The sequence below is a fragment of the Anopheles marshallii genome, chromosome X, assembly GCF_943734725.1.
Source record: "Anopheles marshallii chromosome X, idAnoMarsDA_429_01, whole genome shotgun sequence".
Classification (NCBI taxonomy): Eukaryota; Metazoa; Arthropoda; class Insecta; order Diptera; family Culicidae; genus Anopheles; species Anopheles marshallii.
Genome location: NC_071325.1, coordinates 9,661,930 through 9,680,579, shown reverse-complemented (window position 1 = coordinate 9,680,579; position 18,650 = coordinate 9,661,930). Strand labels below are relative to the sequence as shown.

The 18,650-nt window shown below is 44.5% G+C and overlaps 3 protein-coding genes across 3 annotated transcripts; 1 reads left to right on the top strand and 2 right to left on the bottom strand.

Moving 5' to 3' along the window:
- Positions 1 to 1,685: 1,685 nt before the first annotated feature.
- On the bottom strand, positions 1,686 to 1,961 carry LOC128711428 (UPF0729 protein AGAP000931). Its single transcript, XM_053806308.1, has one exon. The coding sequence runs from the start codon at positions 1,959 to 1,961 to the stop codon at positions 1,686 to 1,688; it is 276 nt and encodes a 91-aa protein (XP_053662283.1).
- A 2,625-nt stretch (positions 1,962 to 4,586) lies between these two features.
- Positions 4,587 to 10,335, bottom strand: LOC128714566 (diacylglycerol lipase-alpha). Its single transcript, XM_053809444.1, has 9 exons — positions 10,241 to 10,335; positions 10,070 to 10,176; positions 9,383 to 9,987; positions 9,210 to 9,308; positions 8,946 to 9,146; positions 8,449 to 8,867; positions 8,001 to 8,375; positions 7,741 to 7,873; positions 4,587 to 6,476 (listed from the first exon to the last, which is right to left on the bottom strand). Exons 1-9 carry the CDS (start codon positions 10,333 to 10,335, stop codon positions 4,587 to 4,589), a joined length of 3,924 nt encoding a protein of 1,307 aa, XP_053665419.1.
- Positions 10,336 to 14,260: 3,925 nt separating this feature from the next.
- On the top strand, positions 14,261 to 15,353 carry LOC128707452 (transmembrane emp24 domain-containing protein 3-like). Its single transcript, XM_053802407.1, has 4 exons — positions 14,261 to 14,455; positions 14,724 to 14,834; positions 14,907 to 15,126; positions 15,196 to 15,353. Exons 1-4 carry the CDS (start codon positions 14,261 to 14,263, stop codon positions 15,351 to 15,353), a joined length of 684 nt encoding a protein of 227 aa, XP_053658382.1.
- Positions 15,354 to 18,650: the final 3,297 nt, after the last annotated feature.

Here is an 18,650-nt window from a genome sequence, read left to right as displayed (position 1 = left end):
TTCGTTTTTCCTCACCAATATATCTCCGCCAAAAAAAAAAAAAAAAGGGAAACCGGCCGGTGTATAGGGCGGAACCCTTTTTTTGCGCGTGTTTTCTTCAACTTTTTCCCATCCGTGCTCGGTGAAGCCGTGCTTGGGCGAGAGGCTGACATCACGACTTCTTTACTGCACGTACATAGTAGGCTCTACCTATAGAACCATCTCGTTCACCTCAGAGCGCACACAGCAAGCTCTGCGGCAGATGATTTGGTTTCTATGCACTATTGCAAATGGTAACTGAAACCCCGAACTGGAAAAGGCTTGGCCAGCGAGGGAGTACTTGCAAATGGAAAATTGGGACCTACTTAGCCATCCACTTTCTGGGGGTGCAATGCTAGGAATAATGGGGTTTTGTATGTCCTAACATATATATTTTTTGCTCCATTACACTAGCCGTTTCACGAAATTTTTCATTGGACTAGCTCATGAGTCATTTCACTAATGGTTTAATTCCAAACCTAATGCCCTGGACTGGAAATTAAGAAGCATACGCTTACCTTTATTTTAATCCTTCGCTAGATATGCCGGCCGCTTCGATTTCGCTTGATTGCAGATTGGTTCTTGGCTAGAGGGTTTTCACTTCCCAGCGGGCCGGTTTGTGTTCTTTCTGCACCTGTGTGTCCCAGCCTCTTTGAACAATGGCAACAGTGAAAACCGGATAACTGAATCACGGACCACGGTACACTACACACTACGCACAATAAGCCGAGCGGGCTTGGAGGGTTTTCTTTTGCTGCTGCTTTCCTGGCTGTTGGCTGCTGTTCTCAAGACGACCGGAGGTGGACTCCATCCGCTACGACTTCTGTTTCGACAATGAGCGGCTTTCTTCGATGATGCTGTCTTTTCGCCTGGAGATGCTGTGTGCGTGTGTGTGGGTTTTTGGTGTAAAAGACGCCGCGTCTGCGCCTGCGTATGTGTTGGTGTACGTTGCAACGCCTGCTAAACCATACGCACCCCGTGAGCTGTACGACAGCACATCTAATTACCTTGGTTTGTGTCTCGGGATGGACGATAGATGGCGCTTCCGTGAGGTTCTTCATGCATTGTACTGGCTATGTATGAATTTAATGTTTTTTTTTATAGATCTTCATTAAGACAAAAAAGGGACAATGTATCTAATTTGAATGATGATACATCTTATCTCACATTATATGATCAAACATGATGATGGAGCTGGACGAGCTCTATATCAGGGAATCAGCCACGAACCAACGATGTATGTCACGTACACACCCACTCACAAGTTGAAACAGACCCACTCACACACATGTGCAGACACATATGGTGGCAACAAACAATAAACGAATGTACTGCCGGATAGCAAGATGCACTGTGCAGTACGAGAGAACAAAAGGGTCCCGGTAAGAAATTAATGACGGTAGGAATGTTTCTTTCCGGCTTGTTACTCCACAGAACATCAGAGTAAAGAGCCTTTCATTTGCTTGTGTTATTACATTCACATATTTGAAGCAGGGAAATGCTTTGAAGTCCAGAAGTTTATCCAGATGTTCTTTAGATGAAAAGAGATTGCATTACTGCCTGACGAATAGCACGTGTTTGGACTCTATACTAGCATTTAGCGTTTATTTTTATCTTCCAACCCCAATGGTTATTGCAAATCAACTGGCGGATACAAATGCGATAGTTCAAAGAGTTTTCTTGCTCGTTTCGTCTGGATCGACGGGTGTTTCGTTGGTAGTTTTAACAGCTGCATCGGAGTTTTCCACGACGGTTGATTTTTTGCCCGCAAACCGACACACTCCACCGCTACAATCGAACGGATTTTTCGGTTCGGTCTTAATAACGTTTCCATGTTCGTCTTTCTTTTCCCACGGATTCCAATATTTCAGCAGAATAGGTTGGACGAACTTATGCCAAAGGTAGAGCAGAACGGGCACGATGAAGCACGGCACACAAACCATTTTCGTTCACTGCTGCTCTAATCTGTTGATAAAATTTTCTAGCATAGGATTTGTTTATTGGCCGCTGCGCTGCTTGACCTTGGATCTGAGTTCCGTCGGAATGGTGATTTACCTAGGCAAATGAAGAATATAAATATCGGGTCCGAGGGTTACACTGGAAGATATACCTATTTGCTTATATGTTACATGGATAAATTTTTGTCCACTCTATAACATCCTGCGGTCAGGGAATTGAGATAATCTGTGTTGATTGAAGTTATGAAGAGTGAAATTTTATTATTTTTCGTATTTTCCAATTGTTCTGCATTGAACGCAATAAAAACAAACTTTCGATGACAGTTGTAAACCTGTCAGCAAGAAGAGAGCAAGGTAAATGTAGCGGAGGTTTCTCGAAAATGACAGCTGGAATAAGCAGAAAACTTCCCGAAAGAATTGAATCAGCTGATGAGGAAAATACCGTTGATGATGGATTTTTGGCGGGATGGATTGATAGTTTTCCTGCAGGATCCTGATATGTATGAAACATAGAAAAAGTACACTACACATACTACACACTACACGTACAGGTATTCAAAAAATCCCACGTTGACGAATTTCGATCCTTCGGAGTGGAGAAAACCAAATTCAGGCAAGATGCCCGACCTGTTCTGTACACACTTTGGTGCTTTGAAAAGTCAAACTCGAAATCAAAATAAACTGTCAACAACTTTTGCAGGCTCTGGAACAAGCCGGAATGTAGCTGACCTCCGCGGCAATCTTAACTTTTCCATGGAAATATCTATACTTTACCTATTGGATTATTCGGAAAACACGTTGCAATTGATATACAGTGTAAGTAAAGATACATATCCGCGCCTAATTGCACAACAGAAAGTTACAATCAGGTAAATCTTTCGAACACATTGGGAACAGTTATCTAGCTAGCAAAACACTATTTCACCATAATTATGAACACTCCATCAATTCATTACTTTCTTCTAGCTCTGCTTATAGTCTAGCATCGAAACATCGAACGTTGCACCGCTTCTAATTGAAAGCATCAATCCGGAAACCGGAAGGCAACTTTGGTAAAATACGCTCGTTTTTGCACCATAGGTAACCCAGCTGTACGGTGAGCCAGTAGCTTAACGTTTGATTTTTCCTTCCAGTTACGATACGGGAATTGGAAAGTGTAGTACTTGCACACTTTACAACTGATTAGTTAGATTGGAAGCAACTACGCTTGTGTTCTTAGTGCGCAAGAACTTTACGATTGCTGTCGCTGTGCCCAAACATCTTATCCTGCGTAACTAAAAGGTATGTGAACACTTCTCCAACACGATAACTTTACGATATTTACTGTAATTGATGAATGTTTCATGTTTGTGGTTTTGTTTGATCACTACCGGATCATACCGGACATCAAGAAGTGGTAAATTAAATTGTGGCTTGTTATTGCCGTACATTAACGAACAACATTAACATCGAAGGAACGAAGATAATTTGCAAATACAAAATTCGATTTTATTCAAAATATCAATAGATACGTTATCATCATCTAGTAACACAATACCATTGTCGATAGGCTAGTGTAGAATCATTTTGCACGAACGGAGTCATTTATAACGTACGGTAATTGTCTATTGTTTGTAAACCGGTCCAAAATATGCCAGCTGGCCTATTTTTAACTATTCGGGATATTGGGGGGATTGGCAAGAAAGTGGCCGTACTATTATCAAAAACAAAATGAATAACTTGCTTTGCACTATTGTGGGGTTGTTTTTTTAGTAATATCTCAGGTTTAAATTTGATTAGATAAAAGAAATGGAAATAGTTGTTTAGCATGATCGTTTTTAGTTTTGAATGCTCGTTTTTAATTTAATTTCTTTTAATTGTTTGTTTCTTTAATGTAATTTTGTTTTGCTCTCTAATACACATATTCTCTTTTGCCATTGATTAAGATCGTAAATTTAGAATATATTACCCTTGTTTTTCATCCATCTAACATTAGAATTATTTGTTTATCATTTACGCTACAACAATTGTTTTGTTTAAATCTAATTAGTAATGGCTCTGCTCTCCGACTGTTTTATTATTTTTGTTTTGTTTTTTACAATGTTATTCATTTGTTTTGTAATTACTCTTCAATACACATTCTATAAATTCAATTCTCAATCAATCGTCTAGTTTTATGCTACCTTCTCCTTCCATTTGGATACACCTCCCAAGGGTCATGCATCCACGTACATTGTGTTGTGTATAGTAAAATTGACATTCACAATTCACAAATTGGGATATATCCCTACTATTCGATTAGCGTTTAGTGAACACCTAAGCAATGAGATACGATCATTTGAGAGTAATTTTAAGATATTTCTTAAACACCGCAACCAGACCCAGAGATCGGTATCGGGGCTACGTGCTGCAGCAAAATGGAATACATAACGAGCATCACAGGCCTACGGTTTTTTTTTTGTTTGGCACACTGTATCGGTCCCACTTGGTCCGTTGAGCAAAATGTCACTAAATTAAAAAGAGAGCTCGTATGAAATCAACCAAAAGCATGGCTATTGAACCTGGAGGTAATTTAATATCACTACTCACTGTTAGAAGTAAAGTGAATGTAACTGGTTACGATTCGCATACCTAAACGTTGCTCTCGTTTTTGCGCGCTTGCTGGATGTGCTTGTTGCCGGTGGTGAGAGAGGCGCAGGAACTCGCCGGTGAGCAACGTGACTCGACTGCTTCCGTGCCGGCAGGATTAAACCCGTCCACCGCTATAATGTGCCGCTCGGTTGGATGCACCGTGTTTTTCCTGCGCCCAAAGCCGCTCGTGTTTGGTGACGAATGGTCAGCCAGGTTCACCAGTAACGGGAAGGTTTCGGTTCGTATCTCTATAGCTGTGGCGAGCGGTTCTTGCGCACCTGCCAGCTTTATCGGTGTAATCGGTTTAACGGATTTGGCCGGTGGTAAAGCACCTGGCCGTGCTGTTTGGACGTGAGATGGTCGTGCGTTGTCATTATTGCCGTTTTTGCTATAAAAAACGGGAAAGTGTGACTCGAGCAGTCCGGCCTTAACCGGCGGTGATGGCAAAGCGGGAACAGTATGGATCGGGTAAACATTATTATTGTCCTCGTTTCCTGCTTGTGTCGGTGCTGCACACCGGTCGTGTTGCGGCCAAGAGCTTGGGCCAGCATTCTTGTCGTGCTGCTGGTGGAGGCCTTTGTTGATGAAAGCATTGCCACTGGCAACCTCGCTGGGTTTGCTAAACTTGAAAATGTTGAATGACGTGTACTTATAATTGTAACATTCTCGGTGGTTAAACTTCTGGCAGCACTTTCCATTCGATATGCTTCGGCATGGACAGGTCGGGCAGCTCGAGCTGCACCGTGTTGCGCTATCACTGACATTACCAAACGCTCGCCTTTCCCCCGCAGCGTGTTCATTCAGATCATCCTGCACCAGAATATTTTGATTACCGTTCGTAGCAAGCGGCAGAGTGCCCTTCTCACTGATTGTTGCTAGTACACCGTTCTCTTCCATTGTATTTACAGCCTGCTCCTGGTCGTAACTCTCAAGGGTGGTGCTCGAATCGGACGAAGGTTGATTTAGGACGAATATCTTTCCCATCCGCTTGTACTGGTAAACGGTACGCGCATCTTCGGCGCAGGTCGACAAATTGCCGCTCACCTTCGGTGTACGACGCAACACTTTCGGCGTGTGCAGCTGCGATTCCACCGCTTGCAAGTCGTTCCGCTCGCCTACTCGCATCGGCCGTGGCTCCTTGCCGTTGTCTAACCCTTTGTCCACGCCGCCCGTCATGCAGGCCGAGATGCTCGCCCGCGAGCTTATGCTGGACAGTTCCGACAAACTTTCCGGGCTAGCAAGCGGCGCCATCCCGAACCAATCGTCGTGTATTAGATCGATCTTCTGCACCTCGTAGGAGTTTCGGCGTGTGATGCCAAGTGACAGGTTGTCCGCCCGGTACGCCGCAGTGCCGCCGGGTGCGGCAGGTTGAAACATGAGGTACATATCGTTCCGCGTAGGATTAGCTGAGGCGATAAAATTTAACGTCTTGGCGGCGTTACCGCTGGTAACCGAAGGAACACGGGTTACGGTTGCCATTGCCGGTGCAACCGCGCTTTGTACTTCCGCTAAAATCACAGTTGTTACTTCGCTCGGCCCTGAGATGCTCTTAGGAATTCCGCTATCCTCGACTAGGCTGGACAGGGCGCTATGCTGTCCAACCACACTGTCCGCGATCGAAGACGGCTTTGAAATATCGATGTGCTGCTGCTCGTGTGCCGGTGCGTGCAGGGACTCGCCGCGTTGTAGCTGTAGCAATTGCATATTGGTAAAAGAAGTTTCCAGACAGATCTTATGTTGTGCGACAGGTGAAGCGAGATTTGGTTGAAGTGTTTGGCTTACGGTTGACTGTTCTCCTGCGGCCCTCGGACCTTCCTCAATGTCCGTGGAAATAAGCGGAGGGCTAGTGAATTGCCGATTCGGTTTCTGGGGTCCGATAGATGCGACGACCTGCAAGTTGTTTTTTTTTTTAAATTGATGCAACACAAAGTTAAAACCTGACATTTACCAATATACTAGGTTTAATTTATAATAATAATACATGTATACAGCAGAGTAACAATAGATGTTCTTTTGTTTTTCTTTTTCAGATGTATCCAGAAGTGGAAGCCATGGATGTTGATGAAGTACCGGATGATAATATTAAGAATTTAACTACGATTAAAATACGGTCCCGCAATGCCAACAGAATTCGTAATCTAAATGCTTCACGTGCCACAAGAGATCGTCAAGATCCAAAGTGCCTGATACGCACTAACAGAAAAACCTCTACAGTGTGGCTGTTCCTTAAACTACTGCTGTTTGCATTTTGTATCGGTGCTTTCATTGTTTTTCTGAGCAGTACCAAAGAGTTTGGCGAACATTTGAAAGCCAATTATTATAAGGCGTACGAACGATTGTCCCGACTATCCAACGATCTTTGTACGAAACGTCGTGCTGACTTCGCACCAACCGTGGAAGCAATCGTCGGTAATGTTACTGGGCAGCAGCATTTACACGTAGAACTGGACGATTGGTTTCAACAAATAGGAAATTCTTCATACAGCTGCGCATTATTTGTAGGAGCAACTGGTGTGGGTAAAAGTTTCACGGCCAACATCATCGCAGAACATTACCCATACCCGAGGAATGTTTTGCACGTGTCGGGTACGAAGTTGAACGATGAGAAACAACGCTACGCAGCATTTAAGACGGCCGTGTTTAAGATGCAACAGGAAACATTCTTTCACGGCAAATGCACCTACTATATGCTAGTGTTCGATTACGTAAACCCTACGGATATGCCGTTCGTGAAGAAAGTGAGCGACCGGCTGCGTGCCTTGAGCAAATTGCATCATTTGATACTGCAGGCACTGTTCATATTCAAAGGAACGGCAGATAATCTACAAAACGATACGATTAGGGAAACAATTCCCGAGGCACGGCTCATCAATTTTGCCCGCCTGGGTAGAAACGAGTTGGAGTATTGCATCCGGCGTGAGGCGTCCAAGATTGGTATTGATTTGAGCGACAAAGAGTACATCGTGGAGCTGGTCGCAAATAACATTAACGTTACACGGCACGGCTGCAAACCAGTGCGAGCAAAACTGTTGTTGTATTCCGGCTGATTTGCATGTGTTTCAAAGCGATATGCCGAGAAAGCGGCGAAAATAAACGGAATTTAAAACTGTGAAGAAAAAAAAAACGCAAAATGCGCCACGTAAATGTTTCTTACCTTCTCTAGTGCTGCCAGCACAGTATCGGGCATGTGATCTTGAATCATGACGGGCGAAATGAGTACCTCATCGAAATCCTTATTGTCTGCCCAAATAGCTTGATACACTGGGTCTCGTTTTTTCAGCATTTGTCTGGTGCGATTAGAATTGTAGTTACAAACACAGAACGGTTATTAAATTACAGCACAGTTTCGAATTTCAGTTCGGTTCTCCAGTGGGTACGGCTATAAACGGACAATTTATAGCGGACGATACTTACTCCTCTTGGATTGGATGGTGTCGTACGATATGTATGATGCGACCAGGTGGATAGAGTGGATGATGCAGTGTTAGTGCGATAGAATTATCATTCGGGTGTACCGTGCTTTGACGCGCACTGTTGCGTTCCTGCTTATAACGCTGCACGTTAGAATCCTTTGTCGACATCATCATGACGGATGTCGGTTCCGGTCCGCAGCAGCAACAGATCGCGGAACACGCGATCGTTTTCCATTTCGGATCGATGCTACGCTGGATTGCGTTGATCAGGTCGGCCCTCAGTGCTTCCATCTGGTAGAGCCCTATTCGTGGCACGACATCTTTACCAACCACCACCGAGGTGATGAACGATTTGCTATACTCTACCGCAGGCATACTGGTGAGAAAATAAGGAGACGATGCTGTAACCGGATAGTATACCGGAAATTTGAAAATGGAACGTGGTTTACCTTAATAACCCACCCGGTGGGGAGTAGCTGTAACAGTGCAACACATCGTACTGCTGCTTCATCAGGATTGCCAGTATGGACGCGGTACCGGCACCGAGCGAATGACCTACCAATATTAACCCGAAACCGTGCGTACCCCGGGCAGGATTGTGTTTAAGGGCACGTTGGATAAGATTTTCCTCCTCCAGCTTCTGTTTGATGTAGATCGCCGCCTGCACCATACCCTTGTGGCCGAGCCAATCCTCCCTCGGTGGGTTCAGTGGTAACGGTTCGCCCTCGGCATTCAAATCCGTCAGCACATCCTTCATGCTGAGCGTACCGCGGATACTGATGACGATTTTATTGTAGTTGTAATCGATCGCAACGAAGAACGGTGTTTCGGCGATATCAACATGATATGTAGCATAAATAACTTCAACCTTTATGGGCGAGAGAGTATTGATGTGGTGGTAAAGTAAACGTACAGAGGCGTTAACGGCTATGCCGGCTACGATTACCTCGCCCAGTTCAAGCATCTTTTTGAGCGCGGCGTAATTACAGAAGCAACAGTTGTCGTCCACCACGTCCACTGTATTTCGCCGGCAAAAACAGTATCGCAACTCGGAAGCCAATTGACACACGCCGGTGCTCGAATGGCTCATGAGATACATGGGCCAACCGTACGCACCTTGCGCAAAGTACATGTACCGAATAACAGTCTGCAAGTAAGGGAAATCGACATGAAAGGGTATCATTTCTTGAGCCGCCCAATAGGAGCTCACCTGAAAATGATCATAATCTCTGGAATCGTTCAGTGCCAGGAACTGTGTACCAGCGTTGATGGGTACACCGGACAGAAACTTGTGCGTTCCGTTCTTTTGCTGGAATAATAGTAGCATAGAATGGAATCGTTAAAACTCGCACGCCACTCTGCTGTCTGCAAGGCAATCGTCACCTGTCGCACGATAACTTCACGCTCCAGCTTTTGGAACTTCCGCAGCAACACCAATCCGGCCACCACGTCCGACGGTACCACGTCCAGGTCGCGAAAAAAATCACTCAGCAGGCGGGCAATATCGGTAAAGGAGTTGCGACTGCGATCGCTGTTACCCATGCAGCAGAACAGCAACCGACACCGATGATCCCAGCTGTCCTGATACGCCCGGATCACTTTGCGCTGTCGCCAGTTCCGGCTGCGGCTACCGCTGCGCTTGTAGTTGAACCGTGATTCGGACTCGCGCATCGAACGTTGGTACTTCTTCATCTTCACCCAGGACCGGCCGGCCGGGTCAAACGTGCACCAGACGGTGGTAATCATGCTGAGGATGACGAACAGGTTACAGGCAATCGCGGCCAACATCACCTCTTTCGGTTCCGCCGCCGGACAGGTGGCATAGTTATCCCTTAACCAGGTGATGCCCACCGTGAGCAGGCCGAGATCGATCAGCATCAACAGTACGCGGCCGTACAGCAGGTACTGCATCGACGCCCTCGGCTCGGTGTCCAGGATGCTGCCACGCATCGATACCACACAGATGGAGAGTTCCAGGCACATGCACACTGCCAACAAAAAAAAAAAAAGGGTTTGAAGCCGCCGGATGCAACAATCGGGATCGGAAGAAGGTCATCAAAGAGATCTCACCTGCAAGCAGTACCATGTATCCAATCTGGAAGTACCAGAGCTGCAGAACACAATTCTCCGTGCGATCGAAATGAAACGTTAGCGTCATTACCATCAGCACGACGAGCCTGGAAGAAGTGTGGTGTGGCGTAAGTAAGACACTCGTACCTTATAATTGAAGCAATTGCTTACCAAATGAAATGAATAACAAGTAGGAATAGGCCAGGAACTACGAGATCGTCTGAACCGACAGACCATCTTCGCTGAAACACTACTATACCAGGCATCTGAAACAGAAAGTGGACGAACTTTGATGACGTTTCATACAAAGCGTTGCCCAAATCCTAGTCCGAGTAATATAATATTGTAAACAATAATTCTAATAACTTAACTAATCTTAAGCATTCAATGTCCTCTGTTCTCCATGATAGTGGATGTCCTGAGCTACTTTAAAATTCCAATTTTGACGTCTATTTGTTTGGAATTCCGAGCTGCGCGTTCTAAACGAACAAAAAAAAAGTAATAAAGGGGAATGTTCCACGGTGTTTGATGTCACTACGCGTTTCGTCTAACACACTTTGAAGGTCGTGTAACGAGTAACGCTCCTCCCCGCGGACTTCTTGGAAGAACTAATTCCAATAACTCCCCCAAATGCTCCCCCGGCATTACCTAATAGTTGAAGAAGTTGGAGAATAACCAAGACATGACAAAAAAGAAGTAAATTCTATTCAGTTAACGGTCGATACGAAAGCGAAGCCTTTGGAGACACCCCGAACACGCTTTATGTCTTTCCGCCATCGATCGTCTTTTTGGGGGGGGTGATGAACTGATTTCTTTTGCGATTATGCGTCATATCTGCGGGTGGGCTCGTCATACGATACGGCAAATGCCGCAACTTGCGTGAAAACGAGCTCAAGGAACGTTTACGAGACGTTCCGGGTAAGATATGACATCACTTCGTGGCACGGAAACATCACTTGATGGGCTTTGGAGGCACGGTACACTGGCGAACGTCTTCTGCTTAAACTACACACTAGCGACTCGCTTTATCGTGTAACGGTTAGATAAGAAGATGGCGAAAGTAAATAGGAAGTCTACGAGGAGGTTTGGCTAAACCTCAGAAGCGTCTTGAAGTTGTTAGCATCTTGGTTACTTTATTCGGAGATGTGAACTTCTGATATCTCCCAGGTCCGAGAGTGGGAATCATGGCGTAGTACAACATGGCGTAGGTATTTTTGTCAAACGACCCGTAAATAGTTCAATAGTGTCAAACAAACAATCACACCGGAGGTGTCTCTCTGTTAACCCGAACACATCAAACGCATTATAATCCTTTTGTTTCGGTCGGTTCACCGCACCGGAGCACGGGTCGCAGCAGCGTTGAACGCATGGAACGTGACACATGCTTTGCATACGCGTTCACACGTTCAAGCCTCGTATCCCAAGCCATACTCACCGCGTAAAACGGGCCCCGTTCAGGATGATAGAGGGTGATGGTAGCCGGTGCACGCGGAGGTGAACTTGATCGGGGTGGCTGATTGGGTGGAACGGGTGAAGAAGCGTGGGCAGGAGTATTACGACCACTTGGCGTTGTTCTGCGGTGGCACCATTTCTTCTTCCGCGCGGCCACCGTCGGTACGCAGTGATGCCGTCGGCGTCGTCCTCTGGGGGAGTCGGGCCTGTCGCATCTGCCACCGTCGCTGGTACACCTGGTTGCGCACACGTGAAAACTAGCACCGACTGGACATGCACGGTGGCGGTCACAACACTGGTTCCGCTGGGTTACGGAATTTCACACACACCGTACCGTACGGTAGCGCTGTACCGAAAACGCTTTCGCTCGGCTCGGTAGCTGCACAACAACGGGGCCCCCCGAGGCGGTGTGTTCCGCCTTAATGCATGCAGGACGCGTGCCGTGCGGAATGTGCGGCAGTTTTCGAACGCTTCAATCGTCTGGTTTCGATGCGGAACGGGTCGCAGGCCGCAGCACAGCCGTTTGCCTAATTCGCTTTCGTGCAGGAATATCACTGAGCGACGGGAAATTCGTCGCCGTCGCCGACAATCATCACAGTGCACGCATACAGCAACCACCGTGCACCACTAACACAAACACGTGCGCGCGCCTCACAGCGGCACAAGTGCGCAAGTGCATGCCGTCTCTCCCCCCCGCAAAAAGAAAAGAAGAAAACGATATGCGTACTAATCAACCGTGCCGAAGTTCTAGCAGCAAGGCAGGTGCAGGAAAACCTTGCCCCAGCGCTCGTCCACATGCCGCCGGACCTGCACCACCACCAAGCGTTCGTGGGTTTACAACTGCTTATCTGCCCGTCTTCATTCGGTCGGTGGTCTGCATTTCAGCCGACGCTTATCGGCAACGGGTGCTCGGCGGCGCATACACCGCCTCTTGGGCAGGACGACCCACACGGTGGTGCGTGTCGGGAGGGAAAACTCGGGCTGCGAGCCAGCACAGGGGGTTTTTCGGGGTTTTTCCCCCAAACACGGCAGGACTTCTATGGATGTGTGTGTGTGTTTTTTTTTGTTGGTTCGAGCGGGGTTTTGCCTTATCTCGTGACTTGCGCTTTGCTTTCCAACACATTACACCGAATCAGGTTACGCATACAGCCATGCGGTGCTTGTTTAGGAGAGAGGGAGAGAGAGTGAACTAACAAGAATGAATACTTCTTACGTGTGTGAGAGGTGTGTGATTAAGTTTTAGAATGATAAAAGAGTTTCCGTTTGGGATAATTGGGATACGCTTGGACGTACAGTGTTTTAAGCGATCTGAGAATATCAAACTCTCCTGGGTAGGATTTAAAGAAACGAATGCGATGCATATGATTTCTGATGTTTTGCTGGCGATTTCTATCCTTCGCTAGCGGAAATTACATAACATCCGACAGAGTGTTTCAAGCCTTCCTCAGGACTTCGTTGGGGACAACAAACCTCAACAATTCCAATGAAGCGGAAGTACCACACACACACACTCTCTCGGATCTTAAAAAGGATTAGTTTAGGGATTTTCCAAACGCTAGCTTAAAGATTACCTTTGCTTTTGGTATTGTTTTTCTTTTGTTATGCTGTAAGCTGGTGATTTTACAGGCAATTGGAGGTATAAGAGGCCATTAATTGCATGCTCACGACATGTTTCTTTATTAATACCACTGTAAGCATCTTGTGCGAGTGAATAATTTCCCGAGTTACTCAGTATGTGTTTTAAAGGCAGTGTAACTCGAATGTTAGCATGAGTAAAGTATCGGTTGAACAATTGTTTATATTTCGTTTCCCTTTTTTGTCTCTCTTTAGTAAAAATCTATTCGAATGTCAATACGGTTAAGCCGTGCTAACGAAAAGAAATCTATTCAAATGTAATTTAATTTTTTTTTATTTGTTTTTATTTGTATATTCAGTTATTCGATTCAGTCCGGCATGAATAGCTATTTGAACTCAGCACAGTTTGTTCGCCAAAATATATGCAATCTAGGTACAGACAGTTGTTTGTAGAGCTATGAGCATTGCATACATCTTGGCGTAGAAATATCAAAACGTTCATTGCAGGAACAATGTGTTTCTCTGATTACAGTCTTGCTTCGCAGTTTAAACTGACCGTTATCAATTGTAATGAATTATGAATATGATTGATAAAGTCTATTGAAAATTATGAAACAGTGAAAATATGTTTTGTTTTTAATTAAAATTAGTTTTTCCGATTGTTTAAAAGTACAATAAATTACTACACTTGGGCTATTTTAGTTTTTCTTTTGAACTCGTGAGCACGTTGTGCGTGTAACGATTTATTTTTAAATTTTACGCCAAGATGTATGCAATGTACGCTCGATGGTTTAATTACTTTTGTTCTACTCTTTATGTTGTGTAAACTGTGTTGTTTGGTTATACAATCAATGATTAGTTATTTAAGTTTTTGTCTTTTGAAAAACAAATACAAAAATTATAGTAAATATATAAACACAAAAAAGGGAACTTATACATACATACCTTGGCTGTAAACGTCAATGTTGTTGACATCTGTACGTGCAGGCCAAGGAGCCCTTCGCAATAACAAACTCAACTGGAAATGACGAAAATAGCATTTGTACAAAGTTGTTGGATTAATATACATTCTGTTAGTACATTCCAATCTGTCTAGTTTCACTACGTGCTTAAAATATTAAAAAGTGAAACAATCTACCGTGTGCGTGATATTTAAAGCTGGAAATGAGCGACAGAAAATCACGCCGGCAATACTATCAGCAGCCGGTTCTGCGTTTAGCTTTTACTATGTTAATAATACTTTGTCGTAAAAATATCGTGGTAAATAGCGTTGAACTTACATTCGAATTGCCAGACAACGCAAGGCAATGTTTTCATGAGGAGGTGATAAAGAATCAGACGGTGACGCTGGAGTTTCAGGTAAAGCAATCACGCCGTGTCGAATACACGTCATGAATATTGTGCAAAATTAGTAGTGCAAACGTGTTCCAGAGACTTCTAATGTTGTACGTGGAAGTTTTTTAGCGAAACAACTAAAATACGTTTGATCTACGGATTATTTTCTTTCGTAGTAATATTTACCAGAATAATAAGCGTGAGCGTGAACACTTATTTTACCGGTATTGAACTGTCGGTAACATAACAAATTGTTGTTTTTTATTTTATTTTGTTTTCCCGTTTTTTACAGGTTGTTAACGGTGGAAGGTACGACGTCGATGTAACGCTGGAGAACCCCACTAGCGAAGTTATCTATCGGCAGATAAAAAGTCAATTCGATTCCTATCATTTCAACGCTGCGGTACGTTTGGAAGCAATACGTTCTCCCAACGTTTATAAATACTCATATATGATGATTTTTCCTTTTCAATAGGCCACCGGTGTTTATACTGCATGTTTCAGCAATGAGTTCTCTACCTTCTCACATAAAATCGTGTATATGGACTTCCAAGTGGGCAAGGAACAGCCACTACCCGGTATCGAGGATCATACGACGGTGCTGACGCAGCTGGAATCGTCGGCCCAAGACATCCATATAAGGCTGAATGCTATTCTAGACTATCAAACCCATCATCGGCTAAGAGAAGCACAAGGTAATTGTAGATAGCAAAATCAAGTGTTTGCTAGAATGTAACCTATACTTTTCGTTTCCTTGTTCGTAGGGAGGAAGCGAGCTGAAGATCTGAATGAACGTGTTTTGTTGTGGTCACTGGCAGAGACGGTCTCTATCCTGCTGATAGCCATCGGGCAGGTGCTGGTGTTGAGAAACTTTTTCACGGAAAAGAAACCTAGCCAGATGAATTATCGTCTAGTGAAGTAATATTCACAAAACGTACAATGTATTGACCACGAGTGTATTAGGTTTTTTTCAACGTTTTTAAAAGCCATAATACTTGTGTATCCGTCTAATATTTGTTAAATGCTCCATTGACATTGAAGCTTTGGTCCACCAGTCTAATCTAAAATTAAAAGTGAGCATATTAACAATTCAGATAAGTTTTTACATAAAGAAATGTATGCAGAAGAAATGGGTAATTTAAATATTAAGCACGGGTAATTTGGGTCCTCTGGGGTGAACCGCTAGCTATGAAGCAACAAAAACTACTTTGAATCCACCGTGTACACGAATATGAATTGTTAAATTAGGAAGAACATTCCAATAATTGCTAGAGATATGCAACAACTTGTTCTAACCAGGTCATTAACCTGCAAGGCCAGGTGAGGTAAAACATTGCGCTGTATCGAGTTGTATGTGTTACGTTGCCATACTAAAGTTTTAAATTCGCATGATTTTACTTTTCTTTTTGGAGGATGTAAAGTATTTCCATGTGCTACAGTCAATGTATGTTTTTCATCTTTAATAGAAAAGTAGTGCAGGGAAGGAAACTTTTCTTCGACTATAGCACAATTAAACGTGACCAGTATGGTGCTAAGAGGGAAGATGGTTGCTTTATAAAAATAAAAAGCAAAGCTTTGTTAATATTATTAATAAATTTTTGAAATGTTTTAAGGTGCAGGTAATGTAAATAAAATTTAACAGTAAGATGAATAAAAGGATGTTAATAAAAATATAATTGTGTTTGTTTCTCGATTAATTTATTAAATGATTGCGGATTGAGGGTTGACAGTTACAGGAATTAGTCGATCATTATCACAAAAGCTTATACAAAATATTGAGTGTTTTTCAAAAGAAATAAGTATTGTCTAAAAGTAACTAAGTTTAATTGGTCGAATCATAATAGGCACTTTACGCATGAATTTTTTTTTGGAGACGGAGCTTAAAAGTCGTGAAAACGTTCTTGTAGGCCTCTGTTCTCGTGAGTCCACCGATATGGGCAAATAGATCTCGATTCGGTTGGTGTAACCAGTAGCTGTGAAGATGTATTGCATCGTGCTGAGCTGAATTTTGCATGACGTTCGGAACAGGTAGTTGATTCCGGACATCAAGTTCGGGACTTTAACAAGTGTTTTGGGTAGGTAATCACAGATGTTTATCGGTCACGGACTCTAAATCGAGTTCCTTCACCATATGCAATCATCGAGTCCTCCAATTTGGGAATTGTGCTAGCCAGACTTGTGGGCATTACTAGCCAAAGGAACATGTGCAGCCTGAAGAAGGTCTTCGATAGTTACCAGAAGTCCTACTACCGAGGTTCTATGAGGCCCGAGGAGAGGTGCTTTGGTAAATAGAACCGTATCCTGAGTGTGGTGGCTTCTGCTCGACAGGCCTTTCCTTCTGGAAGGTGGGTCCTATGAAGGTTCTCTCCTCTGTTGGGATGTTCTCAAGGATTGTCCTCATTTTCGGTATGTCCTCATCGACTTCATGTTGGTATGTAAAATTCTCAAGGATTTTTTAGGAACTCTTTAGTCAGATATCCTGCCCCGAACGCCCTCCAGAGGTACTGGGGGGTTTAAGCACAGGGCCAGTCAACTTGCCTTGAGTACTATCACTACGGAGACAACTTTGAGGTATAGGGGCCAAGTTAAATTTTGTCTCAGTAACAGTCTTTTTTCTTGAGAATGTTTTCACCATTGCGCAACTTCAAGGATTTCGTGATCCTGTGATGGTCATGGATGGTTAAAATGGGCTCGTTTTGGCACTAAAATGAACGTAACAAGAGGTAGCGAACACAAATGCCTACAAACAATATCAACTAACAGCACCCGTTTGTGTGTAAAATTGATGAACTCTGAATAAAAAAAAACTGATTTACGTACGACGCAGCAGACAGCAGGTGGAAGCGCTGTCCTGTGCTGCATGTTGTTCGAATAACCGAACTTAACCATCGCAACCATAGTGTTGTTTGCGAAGATAAAAAAGCACACCCCGCCTCGCTGGTACGCAGCACCCAGAACCGGATGTTAGACGATCGGAATCCAATATTGGTGGCGCTCGGAACATAAATCGATGCACGACAACCGTGTTGTCCGCCGCGCTAAACATGATCCGCAGCTATCGTACCGTGCTGGGCGAAGTGCAGTTTCCCGTTTGGCGGGCTAATTCTTCCGCAGCATTAGCAGGTAATTTATCACGCCTGCCCGGGTGTCTGATCGTTCCGTGCGGCTTTACCGGACGGAATGATGATCTGGCCGATCGGTCAGGCGGAAAATCGAAGGGGGGGGGGGGGGGGGGGGTGAGGGATTAAAACAGCAGTGTGTTTCGTGTGCGTGTTTTGCCTGGAAATGACTATTCACCGACGACACCTTGCCCAAAAAACCCATTACGAGCGCACGGGAGCGTCGATGCACCCATTACAAAAAGGGGTACTGCCCGTGTACTTTCCCGGGTGGCAATTAACGATACAATAAAATGGGCGATTTATTGCGGCTGCCGATAAGAATGTCCAGCTTTTACCCCGAACATCCGTACGGTGCTGGCTCGTGGCTGGAGATTTGGTTTTTTTCAAACCTTCCTTTTTCTACTACTACGGTTATAGGTCTCTCACGTTGTAGACCAACTAATGTAGCCGAATGAGCTGGGTGGGGCCAACACACGCGGGAGAGCGTAGCGCAACGCACATAAGTCAACAAATATCGATGAAAATGCTGGTACGCCAGTGTTACAAGCTGATTTATGATTAATAAGCAGTAACAGAAGTGTAAAACTATCCTCTGTCGTTGATATTCTGCAAATGCCATGCCCGTGCATGTTGGAAGGATGGAAAGACACAGCGTACTCTCGGCCTGGTTTGAGAACAGCTTTATGTTGCTCTGCCGATAAACGAACGCGATTGGTTTTGCGTGTGCGTATAATAAATGTAGAATATGTCATGGCGACATCATCCGTGACCCCAGTCGTTGGGCAGAGTTGCTGGATGTAATAGGTAGGTTGTTTCTTCCCCCTCCGAAAAAAAAAAAACTGACGCCTCGTTACAGTCCGATCGCGAAGAAGGTCAGCTTCTTGCATGGGTGCCCTCAATAGTGGAGCAAACTGCGTTTGGCTCGTGTCGGCATGTTCCTCTTCCCGGCTGACTTGGCAAACGGTGGCTTGGTCGGCCTGCTAGTCCAACCATATTTTAGCCGCAGGTTTATCGACCGTGACGCGCGAAGCATAAGAATCCACTTTTCCATTACTTTCGGCAGGATTCGAGGTATGTGTGGCGTGGTCGTGAACAGG